General features: G+C 43.3%; 1 protein-coding gene across 2 annotated transcripts; it reads right to left on the reverse strand.

Annotated features, from left to right (window-relative positions):
• Positions 1–31: 31 nt before the first annotated feature.
• On the reverse strand, positions 32–12,397 carry GABRP (gamma-aminobutyric acid (GABA) A receptor, pi). Of its 2 annotated transcripts, XM_009880730.1 has the most exons (9): positions 12,342–12,397; positions 10,833–10,945; positions 8,948–9,015; positions 6,769–6,986; positions 5,811–5,893; positions 3,325–3,462; positions 1,823–1,975; positions 1,045–1,238; positions 32–346 (listed from the first exon to the last, which is right to left on the reverse strand). In XM_009880730.1, the coding sequence occupies exons 1-9, from the start codon at positions 12,395–12,397 to the stop codon at positions 32–34; spliced, it is 1,338 nt and encodes a 445-aa protein (XP_009879032.1). The 2 variants fall into 2 exon arrangements, with proteins under 2 accessions (XP_009879032.1, XP_009879033.1); XM_009880731.1 differs by lacking the exon at positions 12,342–12,397 and having other exon boundaries at positions 1,057–1,238; positions 10,833–10,890.
• Between the last annotated feature and the right edge of the window lie 7,270 nt (positions 12,398–19,667).

Below are 19,667 nucleotides of genomic sequence, written 5' to 3' on the forward strand. Positions count from 1 at the left end.
TGAAGTAGGAGAATGAAGCAACTCATTTCTACTAAAAATATAGGTAATAAGCCCAATAGAACACATTGACGAGCATAAAAAACAAAGGGAAAAGCAGTTTGGAGTAGTGGTCTACATTGCTGGGGTTCTGAATTGTGAAATAACCAATAATCCTGTGCATTTTGTTTCTCAAGACACATTTGATTTTCTCATGAGTTTTCATGGTCAAGCCACTGCAGTTAACATTATCGCTGGAAATCTCAATGCTTGTAAAGCTGATTTTCCGTTTATAGCTGGTGATGGAGCTGTTGAGGATGTTAGTGATGTTGACTTCTTCCATTTCTTTAGTACGTTCGTTTGCAGGCCCCTAGGAAACAAGTGTACGGTTAGTTTTAGGGTTTGTCTTCTGCAGAGCAAAAGTGCTTTAATCAATAAGGAGACCATAAGGACAAAGATAAAAGAACACAGCTTCATATGTGTTCATTAAAAACCCCAATAGTCAAACATGCGTTTCAGCTGCTGACTATTTTTAGGAGTGCCTGAAGTCCCAGAGATGCCTGTGGGACTGATGGTTGGTACTGTCTTCTGGGAAGGGAGGAAGAAGGGTTCAGCTTTCCTCTGGCAGAGGAAACTACCTTCCAGATCAGTGTCCTAATCGGAGTTATTCCATAGAAGAGCAACGAGGTGTGTTATACTGGCTCTTCTTTGGATGCATTTTGAAAGAAATGGAGGTGCTTCATGCTCTCACGTGAGCTCAGCTCAGGGCTACAGCCCCAATTCTAGTGGTAGGCCAAAGCGCCTTCCTGCATGTGGTCCTGCGAATCTAACATGACTGTCAGCCAAGGCTGCTGCTCCTTCAGGTGGTGCACAGGAGTCTGTGTCAGAGACCCAGAGATCTAATGTTATTTGTGCATTTGTTGCATACAAAAATTTAGATTTAATGACAATTAGGGGAAGCAATTATTACCGTAGCCATAGCAGAAATACCATTTGTCTTATCCAGTTAGTGGAGGACTAATTATTGTTGATCCATAACTAGGCTTATTATGGTAGATCAGGCTTTACCTCTTGAGGTGCTTTAGCTGCACACTTCTGTGATGAGCTGTAGTGAGCCACTGCATATTCCACAAGGGCACCAAAGATGAAGCTGAAGCAGATGCCAAGGTAAACATCAATGGCCTTAATGAAACAGTTAGTTTTTGAAAGTGAACTTCGTGAGCCGATCATCAGAGTTGTCATGGAAAGCACCGTCGTGACTCCTTGGAAAGCAGAAAAAGACAGACCTTCTCTTGTAGGTGCTTTGGAAAAGGCTTGTCCTATCCTTCTGCACATGCTGTTGCTCTGTTGCTAGTCAGATAGAGCACGTCCCTTCTTATCAAACCCAAATCATCCATCCACTGAAATGCTTTTGTAGCACTAGCTACTAGCTTCACACAGGCTCTCCCTGCCTTTGACAATTCGGATCCAATAGGCACTTGGCTCTCTTAGTTTTCTTGCTTTCAGTAAAAAAAAAAACAAAAACAAAAACACAAAAAAAAAACAAATCCCCCTCTCCCTGCCCCCTCCAAAGCACATCACAAAGAACGTGTGCTCTGTCCTCTGCTCCCTGCTGTGACTTTACTGGGAGCCTTGGCCATACACAGCTCTGCAGGAAGGCAAGCGTGCCAGCCACAGCAGACCTTCCATGCCTCATACTGCTAACCCAGCTCTGCCTCAAGTAAAAGCAGAATGTGAGCAGACCATTTATCGCTGAACAGAGAGCTCAAGAAAACTACTGTCTCCCCAGCCCTTGGAGGCTTCCCTGCCTGCTTAAATCTTATCCCTTCCTCAGGCAGTAACTCACCAATGCAGGTTCTTGCAGGCACTGAATCCAATGTGATCCAAAAAGAAACCCAGGACAACATGACGAGCAGAGTGGAGGGCACATAGGTCTCCAAAATGAAGTAAAGGACATTTCTTCTCAGCTCAAACTGCAAGATCAGTCGTGGGTAACTGCCTGTTAATGAAAGAAAGAAACCACAGTGAATATGAGATTCCCAAGGACCCTTGAACTGAAACTGGGAGAGCCCAGCACCAGCCCTTCAGCTGATGTAGATCAGTAGAGCTGCAGTACTTGTACAAGGCTGACTTCTTGCCTCGGAGGTCTCCTGCAGCGAATCGGTGGGAGATGCAGTACTTGTCCAAGGCTGACTTCTTGCCTCGGAGGTCTTACTTATCTAACAAGAGGACACATACACACAGCATTGCTGGACAAGAGACATTTAAAACAATGTGTGGCTTGTAAAGGGGCTCCTGAACTTAATCCACAGTGGAAACATTTTCTACCAGTGTCTTAACTCAGAGTAGGGAAGGGCTGATGCTTTCATCTATTCTCTCGTACTCAGCACACCACATTTTTTCCAATAACCTCTTTGAAAGGGCATTGCCAAGTTCAGTCTTATCTGATGGCTGAGAAATAAACAATAAACAAAAGATTTTTCTCTTGATTTCAGCAGGCTCTGGCTCATGTCCCAAAGCATCCCAATATCTTATCATTGCAGGGAATTAGACCCCCTGTATTCATTAGTAATTTGTGATCTTTGATAACTGTCTTTTTGTGCTAAAAAAAAAATTAAAAAAAAGATCAGTCAATTCTTTAAAATCATTTTATCATAATACTGCCATAAGGGCTCTGGGGCTGGATTGCTAGTATTTTCAGGAGATATTTCTGCTGTTTAAACAATAGTTCCCTTTGAAACATAGGAACAAAACCCATGTTGTGTGTGGGCTGTGTACGCTTCAGTAAACAACAAAACATTGTTATTTTTAAAACCTGGTCATTCTAAGAAAGTTTTGCCCCCTTTCATAGTGTCTGTCATTGGATAGAAGAATATTTATACTGATAATGAAAAAGACATTGAATTCTGATGTACAAAGGGATCTTATTCCACCATAACATGATAGAATTGTAATTTACAAACAAAAGTATATTTTGAAATTGAATTTTACTTCCAGTTACTGTAAACATGGCTCTGCAGTATTTATAGCCTGCACACCTGGGAGGAAGGGAGAGAGTTTATTCCGGTGTGTGTGGAAAAGCAAAGTAGTGGAGAACTTTAAAAAAAAATATAACTGAAAACCCATCAGGTGAATATAGGTTATTAAAACCCCCATCTTTCTGTGGATTTCCATCTTGGAGAATATCCTGATTGCGACTTCACCATCTTTCTGTCTCTCTCTTTTTGTGAGATTAAGATTTGCTAAAGACTTTGCTGGTTCAGGCCTGAGTCAAAAGATACTGGCCCACAGAAGGGAAGAGAGGTGGGAGGGGAAATACTTGAGAGCTTTTCTCTTTCACCAATTTACCTGTTTCCTGCTGTGACTTTGAGACCAGGGTATAGTAACGTTCCACTGTGTACTGAGAGAGACGCAACTTTTCTATGCCATGGACAGAGTCATTTCCTCTCAACCATGTGAAGATGACATCGTTTTCATCATATCCCCCTAAGCAGAACATAAAGACACATACTGTGGTTTAGCCAGTGAAAGCCCAGCTATTGCCCTCTACTGTCTCCTGGGTGGGAACAGAAACACCACGTAGGCATTGTAGGCTGGACAAAGACCCTCTTAACTGTGTCACACTATGGGTGGACGTTGGCTGTTCTTTTCTTGCTGTCCTGTCAGTTTGCTGGTTCAGATTTCAGTAGGAACACATGCCACTGTGAATGACGCACAACATGCAAGGCTGCTCAGAACCTATTTCAATCATTTACATGGAGTCTTTCTATTTTAAAATATTTTAACATTTGAAGAGATAATATATTCCTGTCATCCGCAGTTTGATTACATGCAGCAGGATAAAACTACTGCAGCGATCAACCCTCAAACATAGTCTCTTAAGTCATTAGAGGAGAGCAGGAGAAACGCAGTGCTTAAAAGAATGTAATCAGATCCCACTGAGCGCCTTACCAGGTAGCACTGAAGCACATTTCACTGAACTGTCTATTCAAGTGCTTAAAAATACCAGAAAAGGCGTGTTCAGTTATTCAAGAGCTTGGAGCCGAGACTGCTATGCAGTTATGAACCAGGTGCTCTTCTGACTGTATATGCGTAGTCCAGAAAACTTGCTCCTAAAAGCAGCTTTTCCACAAAGCATTCCTCTTATCCCCAAAGGCTTCAAGTTACTGAGGACAAATAAATGCATCTGACATTTAAGTAACACTGAATTTCTGCCTCAAAACGGTGGGACAAATGAGATCAACAGTTCAAGCAGTTACTGGTAAATTCCATATATACCAGCTGAGTAATTGCCTCCAGGAATGTAAATGATGGCATTACATGACCTTAGGTTGGACTGAGGGATACCTCAGTCTGAGGGATAAAGCTTGTACTGAGTCACCAGCCTGCTATTCACTTCAAAAATTTCACTTAATTTAGGAAACAAGCCCATCAATCTCATTAATTTGATTCTTTTATTAAGTGCCCTTCTTTGTGAAAATGAGTAGGGATGCTTTGATTCTGACAATAACCTGTTCATCCTGGTAGAAGGAATAAGATGCAGTTGCAGCTCTATTTTTATCTAATTGTGTGTTCTTATTAGATGTAAATTACCAGAGCTTGAGTGTGATGAACTCCTAAATTAGTTGTCCAGGGTATGAATCCCTGTGTACAATCCCTAGCATGTGACTTCAAAGTTTCTAAGCAGTTTTATAAATTGTGGTTACTCAGGAAAATTTTATAATAAATGATAGATTGTTGTTAATTCATCTGGCGTATATTTAAATAGCATTATTTCTGGGCACTTATCCTAATGAAATCTCCAGTGGGCAATGTGCATGTAATTTCACTGGAATTATACAGCAACTGATCATGATGTAGAACCCAATCACTTTTAAAACAGGCCCAAACAAGCTATGCTTTAGCAGAAGAGGCCAATCATTATTATTTCAGAAGCTACTCTTTGTAATAAAGTTAACCATGGTGAACTAATATGATTTTAATGTGAAAATAATATGTGCTTCCATAGGTGCTTCATGCTGCAACCCCAGAAGTTAAAACCTGGTCTTTTCAGTACTGAGATTTTAGATGTTTCTTTTTGAGACATGAAGTGGGAGATGGTTGCTTGCCTGTTGTGGAGCCTCACAGCTACAGAGCAGCAGCACTGCTCTTGCTGAGCTCCTCTGTGTAAAAGCCTTGTCATGTCCCAAATTTTCCTGGAACCTTTCCCAGCCAGCTTTGCTGTGGACGAGCTTTCCAAGGCTGAGACGACTCCTGTTGATGAGGATCCCATCATCTGCATCACTGTAACAGACAGCCCTCGTGAAGTGTTGGCCTTAGTTTCTGTTCATGAATTTGAGAGGCGTGTTCAACTCATATTCTAGTAAGAACCACCCCTCACGCTGTTGTTACAGTGGAGGTTTGGGGGGTGCAACAGGTGGTAGATACCTAAAAATGTGAGAAGTTGTTCCTTGCTGTACTCCATCCCATGCACTTACCCCACGAGTTAGTTTTGAAGCTGTGTGTGCAAAAGCAACCAAATTTGGAAAACCAACAGTTATTACTTCATCCTCTCTGTGCAAAATTGAACTAGCTACTCTTAAATAAAAATACGATTTATTACCACTCTTTATATATAAATTGCACAGTGATAGGAATCCTCTAAGCTGTGGATTACAACAGAAGCATTTGAAGAATGATGAAGCAAAGCTGTTTTCTTCTGGACATCAGTATTTGCAGGAATAAGTCTACTCCAGAATGCCACTGTGATGAATGCAGATATTCAAAATGTATAGTTACATATGAATAAACAAACTTAGAGTCAAGTCAGTTTTTTTCTAGAATGTTATACTTACAGCTTTCTAGCTGCAGTCTGCATGTTTGTGTGTCCATGGGATATTTTGACAGGTCCATGTTACAAGCAACAGTTGTAGTGATTCTGTAGGAAGAGAAAGAACTCTGAAAGTTGCAATAAAAGCCTGTAGTGAAGTATCTCTGGTTTTCATAGCAAAGTCGACCACAAAGACTCTGCTCTGTCATTTAGATAATTTTGACCTATGAAGTGAACGAACTGATATAGTCACAGAGAACTCTTAAGAAGATATGCTCTCTGCAACCACACTGGTGAAAACGTAACTGAAGCAGGAATTTTGCTTTGCTGTGGTGGGAGATTTAGTGTAGATTCACATGTTTTCCACTACCATGGTTTGTACATCTTAAGAAGTTACCAGTTGTCACCTGAGGCACAGTAACTCACTGCTCTGGCTTGCTCTGATGTGGAGGGTAAACGGGTTAGTCTGCTAAACGGGTTAGCAGCTTTACTTTGCAGTTAAGGTAACTGGGACACAGTCCCTGTGAGCTAAGAAGAGGTAACAGTGTATGAACTGCTAACGCAATTACAGTGCACATTTCTGCAGTACATGTACAAATACGCTTTTTGCTAAAAAGTGGAAATCGTGGCTACATGGCACCGGATAAGCAAATTGTTTCCCACTGTCTGTTAAACTTTTACTGTTACCGTGTCCTCCCTCCATCTGACTCTACCTGACTTGCCTTGGGTGACATCTGAGCTCCTGAGAACCTTCCGAGCAAGCACTGTGCTCAGCACACAACACATAACATCACGGGGAATCCTGATCCTTGACGAGCATTTCCAGGTGGCCAGAACAGGGCACAATGGATCAGAAAAGTTCGGTCACAGTTGGCTTGTTGACCCCAAGCTCATTACCTGTGACAGTTAGTATCTGCTGTCCAGCGTAATTCTGGAAATCTATTCTGAACCATCATCATCAACAAAACCAAAGGTTGACCTACCTTAAGGCATACAAGATAGTGCCATTAGAGAACAGCCTTATGAGGCGGTTCCCCACAGTGACATCATGCAGGAAGGACCTTTTTGACTCCACAATGTACGTGTCTGGTACCCAGAGCAATTCCACTAGGCGAGCATCTAGCGTGAAGCTCTTGTTGCCATGAAAGACCAATCGGGGGTCTGTCCAGCGCTGTCGCAAATATATAGTGGCTGTGTAATCCTGGGAAAGAGAGGAAAACCTGTGAGGATGCGTGTCCACAGCACCTGCACAGCGTAGCTGTGGGGATGCCATGTGCGACAAGAGGCAGAACATGTTTGTTTAACCTAGTGAAACTCAGCTTCAAAACACGTGGTAAATCTGACAGATTTTCATCATAGCTTTATTTACTATATTACACTCTAAGGTGTGCCTGAGGACTAAAGGTTACACTCGTACTTTTTTTTAAAAAAAATGAACAATAATCGATATTTTTGTGTCCATTTTATAGGTAAGAAAACATGGGAAGTGCACACTTGAGGCCACTCAGCAAGTCACTCACATTAAAAAATCAGTCATTGACTATAGCTGGAAAATTACACATGTATTATAAATGTGATCATGAAAGAGACATCAGCACTTTAGGGAAAAAAGGTAAGCAAATCCAACCTGGTTTTTTCACCGAGGTCTTAAAAAAACCCTAAGCAAATGAAAAAACCAAAACTTGTAGCATCTTTTTTAATAGGAGTTTTGAATCTAAGGACAGTAGGATTAACTTGAGTTTAGCATGCCAAAACCTACCTGCAGCGACTGGAGTATTTTCACAGTGCCCTGTCATAGAATAAGCAGTATTCAGCTCTAAAGATAATTCTTTACTGAGCTTCTGGACAGACACAGAGTGCTGTTGTACTATTTCACTTCCTTCCTTATCAATGAAGTAAACACAACCAGTAATGCCTTTTATTTTCAAAACATCTCTGTCACAGACAGACCAATACTAGTGATTCTGTTAACAGAGTGAAGTCACTATGTTTTACCACAGATATGCTGCCTGTCTGTGGAGGATGAAGCAGTTCGTTTCATTTGATCTATAATTTGTAAAATGTTTTAAGAGAAAAGGTCTAAGTAGATATCAAGTATCAGCATTTAGCTTTTGTAACTTTTAAAATTTTACTCTCAGCTTATGCGAGAGGAAAAAACACATCAAATAATGCACTGTTATGGGTTTCAATGCAGTGAATTATGAAGTGACAAAAGTGAAGAATCCTGGTTGATTTCCAGCTTTTATCGAGGCACAGAGTAGGCCTCTGCAATGTTTTCCACATGGTCAGAGCAATTTAGATCGTAGACCATCACGCAGGAAGAACTCCAGAACAGGAGCTATTTTAGAAGGCCTTTTAATTAAGTTAGACGTATGCAAATAATTGCTTTTGTTGGTTCTGCCACTTCCCCAGAGCGAGTAGCTTTATCAAACTTAGAGTATTTTATTTAGTGAACTTGTTTAATTTGTTGGGGGGAGAGAAAAAAAAAAGTCCATGGTGTTCTTGAAAATGCTGAAATAAGGTGTTGAAATTGTTCCTGATGGAACTTTGGACTGTTTGGACTGAAACTATTTGCTGAATTTACCCAAGTTGCCCATAGTTTTGGTCAACCCAAAACAGTGTTTGAAATCCAGCTGTTATCAGAAGCAGAGGGAACCAGGTTCATCAGTGGTGGGAAGATATTCTCTGTATATTTGAAAATTGTTCTTATTTTTGTTTCTTGGGATGACCAGTTCTTTGAGCCTCAGGCTGTGTCACAGCTCAAAACCTCCTTTCTCCTCCCTGAGAAGAAACGCTGTCTGTGTCTTCAGTCAGCGCCAGCACGTCCAACAGAGGCGACCCCTGCCCTACACACAGGAAAGGTAAGAGAGAGGAAATGCCACACGGGATTGATTTTTTCCATTCCAAAGGGGCCTGGATTTCCAGGAGGTGCTGAGTTTTTGACCCGTGAGACCTTTGGAACCATCTCTATTTACTTACAAGCCCACATTACTATGGTATCTGAATAGTCTGCAGTCATAAGTGAGCTCTGTTCTCATCACACCTCTGAAAGTGCTAAACAGATACAGAAAAGCAAAGCAGCTTGAATATGACACACAGGAATGTATGACAAGTCTCTCAGGCAGATCCTACTCTTACCCCTTATAAAATTCTTTCACTTACCATGTCACTCTCAGATATACTAGAAATACTTGCAATGTCCAAACTCATTGCAATTTGAACAGGTTCTCCTGTGGAGGGGAAAAAAAAAAAAAAAAGCTTAAGCAGAGAGAAGGGAAGAGTGAAAGGCACAATAAGACCGCTCCGGATGCTGTGCAGCATGGGCTCTGCTCACAGTGTCCCATGCTGTCTCTAAAACCCAGGAGCCCAAAGCGTTAGACACAGTTTTGGAGCATTAGAGTCACAAATGACATCAGGATCCAAAATACAGTTGTTGCTGTTAGGGAGCTGGAGTTCTGTATTTGGGTGGTAGCAGAGAGCAACTATCCAGGACACTAGCTGTGAAGATCAGCAGTTTAGATAAGCGGCATTTCAGTGGCATTTGCTGATGGGCGGGCAACCAGGGCCAGTTCATCCCTTGTTACCTAGTGCACGTGAACACCCGCACACTGGCAAGAATGGTAAACTTTGTACAAAGTAGCTTTCACACACAGCTCTCGGAGGACTCCCCACAAGCAGGTAGCAATCAGCATCCCTATTTCTCAGAGAGGAAAAACTAAGAGGCAGAGAAATTCAGTGATTCCTGAGACAATGCACTGGGTTACAGCCAGAAGCACAACAGCCTTTGCTTCTTTTTATTTACTATATTACTGTTCTATTTACAAGCAAGTTTTCAGCACTCAAGTCCTGAATTTCGGTAGTACCCCATTTTCTAACACTAACTTAAAATCCACCACGAGAGGGCAGCTCCTCCCCAGGAAACGGCAGAGACGGGGCTGGAGAGGGCTCACCGGGTCCCGGTGCAGAGGAACCGGCGGGCTCTGACGGGGGGTGGTTGTTAGACCAGCAAAAAGACACTGACTTTCCCTTAGGCTGTGCCTGGTTTGGCTAATCCCCAGTGTGAATCTGGGGCTCTGAGTAGGACTTGGCGTAATCTCCGTTACACAATTCAGAAGCATCTGTTCACTGATGCGACAGGATCTAGAGGAGCTTTTCTATTTCTGCATGAGATCAGACATTCTAGGCGTAACAAACTGGTAAATTCTGTATTGTCCCAGAAATTTATCACCACGGGCAGGAAAAGGAAGAAGCTCAAAGCTGCTAGCAGCAGCAGGTCAGTCTGCAGGAGCTACAATGGGAGACATCCAAGTCCTTGTGAAAGCCGATGGGGAATTTTTCTATTGAGCATAGTTTCATTAATGGGTTCTGGCAGAAAAGGAAAACCAAAAAATTTTCATAGCTGTTTTTTTTTAAACTTCATCATCAATATTTTTCAGGTGCTGAATGTCATTCTGAATAACCCTTTCCTCTGCGTGGTTACAGCACTCACCTGGAAGGTGGGAGACCTGACAGCTGAATTGGACAATAGCCTCAGGTAAGTTCCTAAATACCTGACTGTCCTTCAGGTGCTTCCTACTCCCTAGAGTTTCATGAGGGTTTAAAGCAAGTTTAGTTTGCATCTTAGTACGAAGTGAAAACATGCATCACGATTCAGTATTTCTGGTGAGGAGAATGACTTTGTATACATGAGCAAAACTAAAGGAGAAAATCAAAGAGAGTCAGATTCTAAAGAAAAGCATGTACAATTAGAGCAGAATTTACCTACTCTGTTGGGTCTTTCGTAGAGGTATTGAAGTGTATAAATTCCCTGTTCCTAATCTCATAAGTGGACGTGTTCTCATGCCCTACACGTGCATCATGCACGCACAATCTGTTCAAGACAACAGTGGATGCTCAGAAAGGAGGGCAGCCTTGGCTACTCGCTAATTTAAAAGGAACACAACCAAAAGGACTGGGGCATCCTAAAGTAAGCGTAAAGCATGCTGTCCCCTCCCCACAAGCCTTACAGACTGTTCTTCAAACCGTCAAATGCATGGAGCCAACATACCGCCAAAGTAGGGCCTGAGGTATTTGTTGTATCCCATGGTGAGGTTCTCGAATCCAGGGAGGGATGTTGTGTCGCTGCTGTGCAAGTCGGATATGTGACCCAGGGAGCACCTCCTGGGGACACAAATATGTACTGTTACGTGTGGCCAGGCCTGCTGGGCACACCTGGTGTGCAGCTGCGGCTGGGTTTCCAGCTCATGCTCAACCAAGCAAAAAAACTGCACAAAATGATTATTAAAAGTAGATAACTGAAATCATGAGCACTTGCTCACATTGCTTATCTTGGCTGAATAGTTAGCACCTTGAAGAGGTGGGAAAATGGCAAATTACCTCAGCTGATAGCTACAGGTTTGTGCACACAGGGGCTTAAGGACATTCTTGAAATGTCCCAGACAAGTCAAGCAAGGTCTATATAGTCTTAATAATAGTCTATACAAGTCTTAATAATAACCCTCAATCTCCCCCTTCCCACTCCTCCTCATACAGTCTCTATAAGGAACATGCATTTCTTTTTTCCTCCTGCTTGTGACAGCCTGAGACAAATCTTACTGACCAGACTCCTCCTCCCTTATCACGAGTTCCCCCAAGAAGCTTTCATCCTCATGTGTGAGTGTCAGGCAGCATCCCTACAGCTACTGTCAGGAGTAAAACCTCTGGGTGCTCCGGGAGGGGAAAGGTAAAGCACTGAATGCTTCACAGACACCAAGAAAGCTTTGTGGGCTGAACCACTCCCAGCTGCTGCGCATACAGAGGGTTCAACTCCAATTTACAATGTCAAAAGTAATGTTTTGTGGACAGACAATAAAGCAAGTACCTGATGGCATGAGGCCATCACACAGACAGCTAGAGAGACAGGGCTTCTAGACTGGGAAAGGTAAGTTTTATGGTGCCGTGTCCCTGTGTGGTCATGTGCTCACTTGATGAGAATGTAAGTGAGCGAATTGTTAAGACTTTGTCATTGCTTTGTGAAGGGCTGAAGGAAGTGGAAGGCAGTGCCTCTCCCCAGAGTATCAGGACCACTGGTCTGTGCAGTAAGAAACTTAGCAAGATAGTTACTCAAAGCCCTGATGAATTTTTTTCTTGTGTTCCCTTTAAAGCTGGGTTAGTAGCCCTTGGAGCTTTGCTGCACGTTTTAACCAAGAAGGACCATACTGCAGAACTGAACCAGTTAGTGCACAGCATAAACCTAAACCTTTCAAAAAACTTAGGACTTGTAGGTCCAGGGGTGGTAGTAACACAGCTGGGAGTCCTGTGGGGGCATTTCCATTTACAGCAAAACCTGCAAACTATTCTGCTCCTGAACAGGAAATCAGAGGTTGTGCTGTTACCGTACACACTGTGTTTTGGGGACCTATGCAAGTTGCGCTCTTCTGTGCCACATCCCTTACTGCACCCCAGCTTTCTTTGGATGGGCTGGACAATTGGAAGCATAGTTTCCTTTTGACCCCCATTATTTATATGAGACATAATTCACATGTTCCCTGTAAAACAAAACAAACACTTCACTTACCTTGAGGTTGGAAGGAAAAGACACAGACTGAGGAAGCAAATGTATCTGCAGAACATCTCTGAAGAGTATTTCTGTATTTGCCTTGCTTGTCTGTGAAGGGGAAAAGAAAGGCAAAGTTTTGTGGTTTAAGAAAAAAAATATTTAAAGGGAAGGGGACAGGGAAAAGAAATCCTGCACAGTCAGAACCACACACTGTGTGGTGTTTAATGTGCCCAACACATAGTGGCTCCTGCCCTTTTTTCTAGCTCACGTTGGTTTTCAGCACTAAAAAGACACTAGTGACAACTCAAGTCCTGAAGTCCTTCACAGGATCACTGAATTTTATCTGCCACTGTGTTTTAGATCGGGCTTTTCTTCTTTCAGCATGGGATGGCGATTAGCTGATGTTAAGAATGGCACCAAGGGAAGGGATTTATTAAATAGGAAAATGTTTAGGCAGTCCCTAAAGGCAGTCAGACTCTGAAGCCAAGTGAGATCCTGCCCACACATGACAGATTCAGCATCTTTTAGTCCACGGCTCCACTAATCAACTACGCAGAAATGCTGTAGCTCTGCACTCCATTAGCTTGTACCTGGGATAAACACATGCTATTAATAGTAACGTTGGCAACTCACTCAGCATACAGTACAGGATGAAATCATTCCACTTTAAATGGGTTTCGTTGACTTTTCTGGGAGCGGAACCAAATCTTGGCTTCTGGCCCGCGACTCCCACAGGCTCATGTGTGCCTTGGAGCGGCCGCGACGATAGGCAGCTCCTAACTGAGTACCGCTCTGCTCTGCATTTTTGCTCCCTGCCTGAAACGCTGCATCAATTGCACACCTTTTCTCAAGCGTACGGATGGCGCTCTGCCACACACCTCGTGTGTTGCCACAGCACGCTGCTGCAGGATGGGCTGGTGAGGACTTGGTGAGGACGCCTGCCACAGCTGCCAAGGGGAGATCGTTACTCAGCTATCATTAGTTTGCGCTGGAAACAATACTGCTTGACCTGCACTGCTACACTATTTGAAGTGTACCCTGTGTGTCAGCGTTTTCCTGCAGATACTGGCAAGGCAACATCATTCTTGGATGGATACAAGTTTTTCTCTTCATTATACTGTTACAAACTGGGATTAATTGTGCAAATTGTTAGTCCCAGTGCCTTGGCACCAGTGAGAGCAAGATCCCAGTTTCTCATTCAGTGCCTTTCTCATCACGCATGGCAGTTAGGGCCGCAACTTCAAACCTGTTCCGTGGTAACCCAAACATCAGGAATTTTCTGCTTGGGTTAGATTCTTCCTGCAGCAGTTCACCACAGCCCATAGGACACTGCCTTCTCAGCTCATTGTACAGCTCTGGTGCTGTGCCTTTGGGACAGTAGGGCTCCAGGCAAGGAGAACATCTCAGCCCATACAGAACACCTGTAAAAACACCTGAACATTCAAGTGCTACAAATGCAGGGCATCCCACTGGAGAAAGGATGTTTTTAAAAATAAAATACGCTCTAATATCTGTCCAAAATCTGAATTCCTGGCAAGGCTTTGCACTTCTAGCCCTTTCTCTGAACGTGGTGTTCAGGTGTTTCCAGACGTTATCGAGTGTTTCTCCCTATCAGTCAGGGCTAGAGAGAATCATTTACCCACTCACAGTAATGTTAGACCACAATTTTGATAGCAAAGAAGAAGGATGAGGCCAGGCAATTTAAAGAACTTCAAGGAAGAAAGGATCATTCTACCATCTAGCATGTAGTTAAACTATGAGAATTCATGAACTTTAGCTGAGGAACAGCCCCTCATGGGCATCTTCACAAGCATCTGTTGCACGCAGGGGCTGTGGTTGCTAGCGTTTTGGTGCAGCAGAATAAGTTTCTAAGCAGTTTTATTCTATCTGATCCTAGCTACTAAGACCTTATTTTGAAAAAAGCAAGCCAAATTCTGTTTATTTTGATGACTGATGGAGAATGGATGGAGACCTCTTGCATAGTAAAAAGCCTTCGTGGGACCCTGTAGTGTCTTCACTTAACAGAAGTAAAGCGTGCGCTGCAAGTGTGCTACTGCTACACAGCACAGGCAGTTGAAACAAACACCACAGATGTATTTATAGCTGCTGCTGCCACAGACCTGAGTGAACTACACAGTCTAAATTTCTGCTAATTCTTTGCAAAACAAGGAAAATATTGTCCTTCAGAGGATGGCTGTGAAGATAATAAACACAAAGACTGTGAGGCAGTGAAAGGGGGATCTGGAAGTACCTAAGAGAGCTAGAGACTAGGCATACCAAAGTACTCATGGGCAAGAAAAAGGTGACACCAGTGCCCAGAGCTAAATATAACCAAAGTGGTTTTTTATTCTTCAGTGTATTGGTTAATACAATTGCAATTCTGCTTTTATTGTGCAGGAGCTTTCATTAGAGGTTACCAGCTTCATTAGTACAGTATACTGGGAAGAAATTATGATAAGATTGTATATTTATGTTTCTCTGTTCAGTAAAGGATTTCAGTTTACTCTAATAGAAAAAAAAAAGTCTTAAGCACTGTTCAAACTGGACGTTTTCCTATGGTCAATAAAAGCACGGCACAGGCAATACCAGAACAGCAGTAGTCATGATGGCAGTGCTAGTACAACTGGTGGAGAGATTGCTTCCAATGCCAAAGTTATATAAAAATCATTCATTATGTAGACTCGGAGATAATGAAAATCTTAAGTATATAATAGGTCACTCAACTCAGCTCTGTGTTCTCCCTGTTGGCTGTGAAAATTATACAAAGATGTGAGTAGTATAGTAAAATAGATCCAACTAGAGTCCTCTGTGGAAGCCTGTGTCCACTTCCAGAGGATTTCATGAAATAACGCTCCTTTACACCAAGCAACAACAGCAATTTGCGTCTCCACTACAGCTCAGCCTGTGCTTCCTAAATTCTGCTTTATTCCTCTGTCTTTGAAGCGGTGGTAAGAGTGAAAACACAAAAAGAGGAAAAAAATCACTGGCAGCTTCACTGATTCTGTTTCTAGGGAATGGGGTGTGAGGTAACAGAAGTACTCTGTCACCTGGCAGGGCCTGAAGCGGTACCCAGGCTCCTCTGCACCCCTGCCAGGGTAACCCGCAGTGACAGGCTCCTCCATCTCCAGCAGTCATGAGCTGTGAGGGAAGCGGGCAGGAACCTCTGCAGTCCTGTGTTACCTCTGCATAACTGTGCACGAGAAAGTCGGAAAGAGCCGTCTGTGTCTCACCGCACAGAGCAGAAGATTAGCGCATTCTCCGCTATTCTACCAGCTCATGACATCCCAATCCCAGGCAATAGGAGCATTCTGGAGAATCTAAAAAAGCCACCCAGAGGGCCAAACCCATGTGACCAGTGTACTCAGCTTAAGGTAATAATTCACAAGGTCAAATTTTACTAGAGCCAAATTGCTATGACTGCTGAACATGCCACAGGCACGCAGGTGTCTTGGAATACAATCTCACTGGGCAAGATAGACAAAACAGAATAAATGCCGGAATAAAAACAGATTGCATTTAATTTGCCCATTTAGCTGTTGCCTCTACTTATTACACAAAGTTAAGATTTTCATGATGAACTCAGGCTTAATTTGTGTGTTCTATTTCCCTTGCGCTGTGAATGAAAGCTCTGCAGGAAACACCGCAGGCTGCTTGTGCTGCGGGCAGGTGGGGTTCGTGAGCACCGCTAGGCACAAGCGGTCCAAGCACAGCCTGCGTCCCATGTGCCAGGTCCTCACGCAGCACCCAGGACACCCTCGCACCCGAAACCTCAGCTTGCCTGAACCAAACACAAGTGAGACCACATCTGAAAATTTTAGGCAACCATTTTCACTGGGGTGTTTTCACGAGTGCTTTGATTCCCAGGACAAAGTTTGACAGGCATCACATGAGGACACTTACTTTCATCTCAGCCGTGGAGCAATGTGGATTGTTTGGCTCTGCTGGAGGACCAGCACAGCGTGGCAGCACTTCCACAACCTTTCCTCTGCACAGGCCCAGGCGCGTTTCTCAGTCATGGTCAACACGGCCAGCGCACAGGAATGGTGCCACAGAGGGAGGCTGGAGGGTCAGGCACTGCCCTTTTGCTCCCTGTATTGACTCCCGAGGAGTAACTGTGCACGAGAAAGCACCACTACACCATCACCATGAGTTTCCAGCTTCATGACTGCCTCGTGGCTGCTTTGGCCACTGACACAAATGCAGTAGTTGTCAAATACAATTGCAAAATGATGAAAGAGGCAAAAAGCGTCACACACCCTGGGATCAGACTTCACTGGCTTTGCCAAAATGTCACTTCAAGGTCAACATATTTGTTTACCTACAAGAGGTTTTGAGTGATTTAAGACAGATATTATCTGTCTTCCCTTTTAAAAATGTTTCTTTTTTCCCCTCTGCCCAGCCCGAACTGTGAGCACTTGGTCTGGTCTTGAAAGACGACTACTTTGGGGATGTGCAGGGGCAGGGGATTTTGTAAGGAAAGGTTCATGGCATGACAGCTGCTGCGAAAGAGTCAGGTATTCCGATGATTTACGAGAGCTGTTCAAATTTTAACTTGCTGACCAAACAAATCATTAAAGGCTTTTATTTTCAGCTGATCTAAAATTATTTGCCTCTCAATTTCCTCAACTTTAACTTGATTTTTTTTTAAGCTTTAAAGCTTGTTTTTCCCAGAAAAAAAAGTATTAATTGCTATCTTTTCAATTTTTGAATGTTGAAAATCTATTTTGGCAGGGCAGGAGAAAATCTGAAGCAACTACAAGGAAGAGAACAGAGTTAACAACAGGGAAACATTTTCATGCAACTTTTTTATGCAAGCCACTCTCTACTGAAAACTTTAGTTATTTGGCACTGAAATCAGTTTATACAGAATGAATCGCATTATTACAGAACTAAAGAGCTAGTGAGATCCTGTCATGTGTCAGCAGATCCATGAGCTCACTCCTCAGCCAGCCAGGACAAAAAGGGACACTGGAGGCTGATGGCAGAGAAGGGGATGGGAGAACCCGGAAGCAGTGCCTTTACCAGCAGGTGGGTAATACAGAAATTAATTGTTTCTGATCTTTTAGCTTCAAAAATCTCTTTTCTTGTTTACAATATTTTCTGACTAAAACAAGAAAGTGAGAAAAGACTTCAAGTCTGTTAGCAAGAGAAGGTAAAACAAAGGACATAATGTTGGGTCAAAAGGAATGTCTCGTATTGACTGAAGTCTTTCATGCTTTTGTATTCTGTCAAAACCCCAGTCAGTTTCTGTTTTGGTTGGAACTGAACCTTTTTCTGTTCTGCTGCTTTCCCTGTTTGAGAAAATCTAAATTAAACCAGGTTGTTTAACAATTTGACCAAGTCTAGAAGGTCAGTATTTGCCCAGTTTTTGCCTGGAAGAGCAGGAGGTGTGTTTCAAAGCAGACGCTGTGGGAAGCCCCGGCACCAGCAAGGCACGTGCTGGCTGCGGTGGGGTGTGACAGCAGTGCTGAGAGCTGGCTGCCCAGTGACGGACACCAACTGCTTTATTCTGCTTTTTGTCTCTTTCAGTTGCTTTGAGTGGTGATCTAGAATCGTGAACAGTTATACAGGTCACTTCGTAGTACTTGTAGAAATCCTTCAAGAACTTCTGTGAACTTCTGCTCTTGGTAAAAAAATAGATTCTTTCCATCCACATCACTCTCATTACATCACATGAAAAATTACTTCTCAATTGCAGAAAGAGCAGGCATTGCCGAGGTGACTCGCTGAGGCTGTAGCACACACCTACGCTTGCTGGAGGCAACCCTTGCTGTGTTTCAGCGCACGGACCAGCCCCTACGGTGGGTGACAGCAGCACCTGCACCCACAGGCCATTGGTGACCGCCCAGAGAGAGTCCCAGGCTGCGTGGGACAAACCAACACGGGGCGACTTAAAAATACAGAGCCCACTCCTAATTTCCTGTGTGCTGGTACAGTGAGTAGCACATGCATTTGCATACATAGACTTTATACACAGTCCTACTGCTAGTACGGGGCAGAGGGGAACCAGGCCTGTTACTTACGTGACACCCCATAAACTGCAGGCCCGATTCCTGTCTGTCTTACTCCAATGAAAGTCAGAAGCAACTCCAAGGCACAAGAAGGGTTTACGTAAAATAAGATTCAGTCCTTATGTAAGAATGTTAAACCCATGCCTGAGTAATACATTTCTGTTTTGAGGATGTAAATTCTCATCCTTCAAGCTGCTTGTGGGAAGTGCCAGCTTATGCTCACATCTGCCCACCCAGCACGGCACACCGCTCTGCCTGCAGCTTGCGGGACTGAGCTTAAATACATACAGAAAGTCTTAAATTACATCAAAATGAAGGTTTCTGAGATTTACTTACGTGAAATAAATTCTTCCTCCAAAATGTCAAGTTTGGCATCTGTTTGGTCAATTTATTTGCTCTGTTTGAGCAAATATAATGGACATAACATTTATAAAATAATTAGTTTTACACAGAAATTTAGCATGCTCCAGGCAGCTGTTTCTCCTGCACTAGAGACCTTAGACTCTAGCTGCAATCTACACTTGCCTGCTGTTGTCAGTCTCCTGTGGCTGCAGATCCGTGAGCTCACAGCTGTCTGTGCTCAGTCACGTTGGGCAATTACTTCAGGTTTCATTCACTCGGCAAACCTGCCCCTCACCGCCGGCAGGGATCCGGGGCTGGCTGCAACAGGTTCATCTTCCCTCCTCTAACAGGCAGGCAGCTCGCAAGCTCAGCAGCGTTGCCTTCTATGATTTTGTTCGCTACTTGCCAACCCCGTAATTGTAACTCTGTATATATGGTCCCTCCCACCCCCGCAGTTCTGCTCGCTCAGTCGCCTCCATTGTGTATGTGCAGGTATTTTATGTGAGACATAATTATTCTTGTTCCTATCAGCTGCGACAAGTGTGTACAGATTAACTCCCTCGCAGGACACAAAATAGTGCACCCTGAGTACCTTCTGAACTGTACGTGTGAAGAGGAGGATAATGACTATAGGTACTTGTTACATTAATGGTAAATAAAGCAAAGGTGTTTACGGAGGACCTTTACTGAGTTCTCTGCTCAGTTCCGCATGAGCTAGAGGAGGAAATGTGAAATAAAAGGTAATTATTATGGAAAGATTCTCTTGTAAGCAGAATTTGGAAAGAATGAGAGTGTGTCATTTAGACAGAGTAATTGGAGGGGCACTAAGCTAAAATAAAGGAATACACAGAGAAACTACATCAGACATTTTGTTTCTGATTCTCCTCACATTCTGTCAGACCAAGGGCATGGTCGATATACCAAAAGGCTACAGCAGACACGTGGCCACAAAGTCCACCGTGGTGGAAATCTTTCTTCCAAGCTTCCAGGC

This window comes from Charadrius vociferus, unplaced genomic scaffold, assembly GCF_000708025.1.
Source record: "Charadrius vociferus isolate BGI_N301 unplaced genomic scaffold, ASM70802v2 scaffold822, whole genome shotgun sequence".
Lineage (NCBI taxonomy): Eukaryota > Metazoa > Chordata > Aves > Charadriiformes > Charadriidae > Charadrius > Charadrius vociferus.

What these genes read in the sequence shown, in the direction of transcription:
- GABRP (XM_009880730.1), bottom strand. Translation starts at nt 12,397, where the DNA reads ATGTTCTGCAGATACATTTGCTTCCTCAGTCTGTGTCTTTTCCTTCCA. An exon ending in ACTATCTTGTATGCCTTAAG is followed by an intron (nt 5,894 to 6,768) that starts GTAGGTCAACCT and finishes CTCTTCCTACAG; the next exon opens with AATCACTACAACTGTTGCTT. An exon ending in AAAGTCACAGCAGGAAACAG is followed by an intron (nt 1,976 to 3,324) that starts GTAAATTGGTGA and finishes TTTCATTAACAG; the next exon opens with GCAGTTACCCACGACTGATC.